Raw genomic sequence first — 6,549 nt, forward strand, 5'->3', positions numbered from 1 at the left:
GCTAACCCAAGCCTGACTCCTGACCAAAGGAAACTGTGAGCTGATCAATGGGTGTTGTGTTAAGCTGCTAAATGTGTGGTAATAGAAAACCAAAACACAAGCCGATATTCATCCCTTCCACAGACACTGAGGAGACCCAGCATGGTTATGACGTCACATTACCCCAAGGGTAATAATGAAAGCAGTTTTTAATTCTGAATTGTTCTAATCCATGCTCTTTCACACCTCCAGTGCCTTTTCACTTGACATTACCTGATGAATTCCTATTCAAACTACAAAACCCAGGTCAAATGTTGCTTCTTCAAAACAGCATTTCCTTACAGACACCCCCATCCCCTCCCAAGCAGAATAAATTACTGTGTTCTTTACTTCCATGGCAGCAGCTTGCCTGTCCATCTATCAAAACACTGGCCATGATACACTGTAATAACTTCTCCCAGCTCCCACCCCACAAGACTGAGAAACTTTTAGGGCAGAGCTGCCTCAGTCTCCTGCACGGTGGCCGGCACAGAGCTGGTGCTGAACAGCTGGCTACTGAGTAAAGGAAAGGAGGCTGTGGATACACATAGGCTGTTGATGCCCAGGGAGTTGCTGTTTCTTTTCCACACAGATGATCAGGCCTCCAGTATTAATGGAAACCTAGAAAGCCGTCTCCATGACAACAGCTGGGTGACTAATCAAGCACTTTTACTGGTCAAAAGGGCAGATATTTACTGTCTTGAAAGAGCTGGTCTGAAATGGGTAGGTGTACTTGAAGCCAGAGTTGGTAGCAGACGCTGGAAAGGATTTAGATTCACCCCAGAAGGGGTGGTGCGAAGCTCTGTCTGATTTGTTCTGCCTCAAGCCCTGTGCTAGATTTGCATGCTTCTGATTCAAATCATCTGTGTTAATCCATTCCTGAAATCAAATGTCAGCCTAAATAGACAACAACTCCACAGAGTTAGTTTTACTCAATGGTTTAAAACTATGGGTAACAAGACAGAAATGAGAATCATATATCAACAATATCCATGGCATTCCCAGGACCCCCAAAGCAGATAGCTGTTTTAGGAAATTATAGACTCAGACAAAATTATACAAAATCATTGCACAGGAAATAGTATTTTCTGGGTGTGTGTTTTGACAAAACTCAGAGAAAGAACTCATGTTTTTCCTTAGGACCCACTCCTGTGGGCAAACACTTGAAGTGCTCTTTTGTGTTCAGACTAAATTGACCATGCTACTGCTTTAGGGCTCCACCTCGGTGGAGAAAGAGAGCATTCAGAATCAGAGGGATACAAAGCAAGGCATGGAAATAAGGCACCTGCTCTTAAGAGCTGCTCATCACCACCTCATAAGAGCGAGATTCCAATTCTCTCTATAAGTAAATCACTAAACAAAAAAAGTATCACTTTCTAATAAAAGTATTACAATCATATTGCCAGAAACTTAGAGGAATTCAGGTGGGAAATGGTCTTATCACCCTAAAACAGTTAAATTAACATCTGTTATATTAAAAAACTTTTTTTAAAGTTATTGACATAAACTCTTAACATCAGTACCTCTTTTGGCTCCCTTGGGCTTATCTGACATCATCCCTAAGAATCAAATCAGATCTTTTAGGTCCTATATTTTGAAGATCTTTTACAAATACTGGCTGGCAGTGGCTCAGAGGCAGCCAGCTGGGGACACAATTTCCCAAAGATCAGTTTGGGAGAAGACATGGGGTCTGGGTTCTAATCTTTTTTTAGTGATAATGCTAGATGCTCCTTCATTCACTTACTAAATATTAATGTACCAGATTTTGTGCTAGATGCTAGGGCTACAGCTGTGAATTAGATAAGGTCCCTGCCCTCACAGGACTTATATTCTCATGTGTATGTATGTATCTATATACTGTGTAGCATAAGAAGAAAGGGAAAACAGAAGGAGGAAGTAGAGTTTCTTCAATATGCATTAATTATTTTACTGCTAATGGAAACTGCAAACTGGCAGAACACAGTAAATACCTTCGATGCTCTGTGGGCCCACAAGGTTCATGGCCTGGTGAGCTGGATACTCTACCCGTGGCCTGGCAATGCCCAGCTGCTCCATCACACCATGGAGCAGCCTCTGGATATCTGTTTCTGAGACCCGGTCAGGGGTTCTCGGGCTATAAGCAGCTGTTGCAGTCCATCCAAATGTCAGCCAAAACACTAGGCCAGACAGCATGGTAGAAACCATCCTGGCAACCATTTTTAACCTGCAGAAAAAAGACCAAACATATATCGATTGGCCACAACTGGCAATTGTGATGATGTAATCATGTAATCACTCCAGGGAGTGATTCAAGGACCTCCCAGGAAGGGACTGCAATGAAAAATTCTTAAGGATTTGCTTAGGCCTTATGTGTCCACCCTAGCCAGGACATCAGCTGTGAGAAGGTATTAAAGAAACAGAACAGTCTGTCTGAGATAGCCAGTTCCCTCTGTCCTCACATTCTTGGGAAGACTAGACTATAATGGCACTTCTCACTCATTTTTTATTGTCCTTACAGCTCCCTGGAAGCTCTGCATTATGCCTACCCCACCACTCTCTCCCTCCCTTAAACCAACAAAAACAAACAACAAAAAATTTTGCCTCAATTTTGAGAAAGGGAGAGGGAGAGTGACATCTTGACTTTTCTAGTCCTGGTGAAGAAAAGGCTCAGGGGAAGGAGTTGGAAGACACAAATGGTAAAGAAGCATAGAAAGCTTAGGAGTGGTACAAGGGAACATCAATACACACAGCTCAGGCCTGCCCTCTAATCTGGGAAGGATTCTTGCTGCACCACATGCTAGCAGGGCGAACTTGGGCAAATGCCTCAACTTCCTTCTCTGCAAAAAGGGATGAGAAAAGCATCCGTCTTATAGGGTTACTCTGAGGTTAAGTGTGAGGGCACATGTAAGAGGACTGAAAACAATGCCAGACACACAGCCCCCCAGATTGCTATTATTATGTTGGCAATATTGCCTTACTGTTCCAGAGGTTCGAATTTGGGGAATCGAAGGGTGATGAGAGAGAAAACAGAACAGGTGAAGGAGACTGGAGAAACCTAGTCTGGGGAGTCAACCTGTCCTGAATGTTGGCTTCCACGCAACCAGAAGCCTGCAGAACAAGAGAACAAATATTCACGCAAATTCCCTCTGCAGCTGCTGAACGTTAGGGTGGAGACTGCAGGCACCATGCAAAACCTCTTTTGACCATCCTTCTATGGGAGCGCGCGCGGGGGGGGGGGGGGGGGGGGGGGGGGGGGGCGGGGGGAGAAGGTGGTGGCGGCATGCATTTCTTCCCTGAAACTGAAATATTCATTATCCCCAATATCTACTTCTGTAAAGGAAAGGCTTTTTAAAAAGCCACTCAGATGTAAAACCCTGTACTACAAAGAGCTGAGACAGCAAAGCCCGCAAAATCTGACGAAAAAGGCCAGAGGCAGACACCAGCCTCTCCGGCCATCTCCATCTTTCCCTCCTCCGCTCTGAATGCAGGATGTCTTTGTTTCATTTACACCCCCAGCCAACAGCGTTCTGACTTGATCTCCTTCCTCGGTACTCTTTCCCTCTTATTTAGAGCCGAACCTCCGGTTCCCACACCCATCCTTTGTCTGCCCCCAGCCTCCAGCTCAAGGATTTCAGCCTGACGCCCTCCCCCACTCCCGATCGTGAAGAGCCCGTTGGTCTGGGTGGGCGTCAGGAGGTCGAGCCGGCCTCAGCGCAGCACTCACCGAGCGGCAGCCGGAGGAGCCTGCTGCGGTTTGGGCCTCGGTGGGGGTCGGGCGCGAAGCGGGGAGATCTGGGTCTCTGGTGCGTCACCTCCCTCCTCGTCTTAGCCCCGCCCCGTCCCTCCTCCAGCAGGTGGAGGTCGCCTGGCCAGGACTCCCCAGAACTCAAACTCAGATGCTGGGGCCTTCCGTCCACGCATTCCACATACACATCTCACAGAGACCCTCTTCCTCTATCGACCCCTGTGTAAGTAATTAACCTTTCCTCAAGCAATTATCCAAACAGTGTGCCAGATCGCCTCGCCATTTCTGTCTTTCGTTCTCAATAGCACACCTTCCAGCTTTTTAGAAGTGTTTTAGCTTGAAGAGAAAAGCAGCACTGGGGCAATAGAAGAGACAAAAGTTGAAGAGGCCTTAAGAGCTTTTAATGATGGCACTGATTAGGTAAATCATGAGTGCTTTCAGAAGCCTCTTCATTGGGCAGGAAACCTATGGGGATATTTAATACAAGCTGATAGAAATTTCTGTTAAAGTGATAAACCAAAACCACGTGAAAACCGCTAGGAATATTAGTTCTGAGAGCTACTTCTAAACTTCCACACCAACTATCAAGTAAGATTCCTTTTGCCGGAAGAGAAACCATACTCCCTGCACATTGCGGAAATGTATCCAGGTAGATCCAGAATACCTTCTGTAAAAGATTTATAGGGCAACTTTGAACATTTGAATTTTGTTCAAACACAAGAATTGAAATGGAAAACCATACAATGAATATAAGTACTTAAATTTCTTTCGTCAAGACTGGGGATTTGAGGGACTTCCCTGGCGGTCCAGCGGTTAAGACTCCCCCTTCCAATGCAGAGGGTGCGGGGTTCAATCCGTGGTTGGGGAGCTAAGATCCCACAAGTCTCTGTGGCCAAAAAACCAAAACATAAAACAGAAGCAATATTGTAACAAATTCAACAAAAGACTTTAAAAATGGTCCACATCAAAGAAAAAATCTTAAAAAAAAAAAAAAAAGACTGGGGATGAGTAAAGTACCTGGAGGTCCAAGAATAAGTACCTTGAGGAGGTTAGAATCCAGAACTCTGTACATACCCCAGCTCTGTTCCCCAGATCCGTTATCATCTACAGCAATTTTATGCAATGAAGAGGGGGCCTGCAAAATTCATCCATGGCCGTTTGGTTTGAAGCCAGCCTCCTTCCTGGCACCTTTTCTTCCACGGATGCTCTTCGGTTTCCAGCTTTTTGTTTCAGTGCATGCTAAATCAGCTGGACAAATATTGTCTATTGGTTCTAGGCTCAAAAGACCATGCTGGGGTTTAATATTTATTATTCACACATACTGAGGTTTTATTCAATTCTGAATTTTACATTAATGTTGTTTCACTGTTATCTTCATTTTGTGCTTGGAAAAATGGAGAAGCCGTTATTACAATTTACTGCCTTCATGCTGAATGGAAATTTGACTGAAATACACTAAATTGTTTATGCTTCATATGAAATTTGATTTTCTAAAAACATCTATTATATGTCCTGGGCTTGATGATTTTCAAAATCCTATATCAAGTTTTTAGTGATTTTAGAATATTGCCAAGCAGTCTATTAAGTTCTATGTATAACTGTATTGTTTGTTGCTCATAATAATCAAATTAATACTAATTTATTTACTTGTAAGAACAAAGTAAAAATAGTTTTTGGAGTTACTACACATCTCCAGACACTTTAACTTTGTTAAGTATGTTTGTATATCATTTGATCAAATATCCCCATGAGATTGGTAACATTATCTCTATTTTTTATAAGAAAAAAATAAAAGCAGGAATATTAAATCAAGTCTAAAACTCAGCTTTCATGACTCTCCAATTACCTCATCTCCAAGATTTGCACCTTCATAATCCTTTAATCTGCATTGCAGCTTTCAGCTAACAAAAAATGGGATGATATATATGGGTAGTTTTCTTTTTTAAATAAATATCTTTCATTATTGATTAATGATTAATCTCTCAGAAAATCCACTAATTCAGGTGATTTGTACAGTTAATTTCCTATGACTTCTTACTGAATTAGTCTTCCAATTCAACATTTCACCTACCCCCATGGATATAAAAGGACACTGATGTATTTTTAAAACTTTAAAAGCAAAGTTTAAAAAAACTGCTTTGAACCAGACAACAAACATCTCAGAATTTATAAATATTTTCTATATCCACTTACTCTTATACCATAAACATCTGAAATGCATACCCAGTCTACATTAAAAACCTGTTTTCATGTCAGATAAACATGATGTTTATATCTACAGATTTTTAGTCTTTATATAAGTAAATACTTACTAATTCTGAGAAAGGGTCGATTCCTAGGTAGTGAATATAGAAACAGGAAATAGCTTTGAAATAAAACAGATGTACTGCTATTAGGGAGAACTTGCTAAAGCAAACTTCTGATGACTTTAAATTCCTCACACAAATTCATGCCGCCTGGTTGCTCCGAATGGTGTGCAGTGTGGTTCTATTCTGCCCCAAGCTTGAATGTGGCACCCTAACAACTGACCTGCAAAACTGTCTTTAGTGGTTGAGTCTGCATGCATATTCCTTCCTCCAAAACTCAGAGAATACCCTCTACTGTTGATATTATTCTTTCCTTAAAGATTTGTTATTTCTAATAATTTAAAATACAAATTTAGATAGATTTGCTTGACAATTTGGGTCAAACTCTAAAAGGTTATTTTGAATTTCATTAGAGTCTCAGGCAAGTCATTTTCCAGAAAGTTATCTTTAATGTCTTTGCTAAATAAATAACATTTACACACACGACAAAACCATCACAGG

At 41.9% G+C, this 6,549-nt stretch overlaps 1 protein-coding gene across 2 annotated transcripts in view; it reads right to left on the minus strand.

The window, feature by feature from the left end:
* SCG5 (secretogranin V) overlaps nucleotides 1-3,769 on the minus strand; it is a 54,048-nt gene extending 50,279 nt beyond the window's left edge. For both annotated transcript variants that reach the window (XM_079915106.1, XM_079915105.1), the window contains exons 1-2: nucleotides 3,722-3,769; nucleotides 1,989-2,221 (exon numbers count right to left, since the gene is read on the minus strand). In XM_079915106.1, the coding sequence (XP_079771232.1) occupies nucleotides 1,989-2,214 (226 nt within the window). In that variant the 5' untranslated portion in view covers nucleotides 2,215-2,221; nucleotides 3,722-3,769. The remainder of the gene's footprint in view (nucleotides 1-1,988; nucleotides 2,222-3,721) is intronic.
* Nucleotides 3,770-6,549: the final 2,780 nt, after the last annotated feature.

The sequence above is a fragment of the Stenella coeruleoalba genome (genome assembly GCF_951394435.1).
Source record: "Stenella coeruleoalba genome assembly, chromosome: 2".
Classification (NCBI taxonomy): Eukaryota; Metazoa; Chordata; class Mammalia; order Artiodactyla; family Delphinidae; genus Stenella; species Stenella coeruleoalba.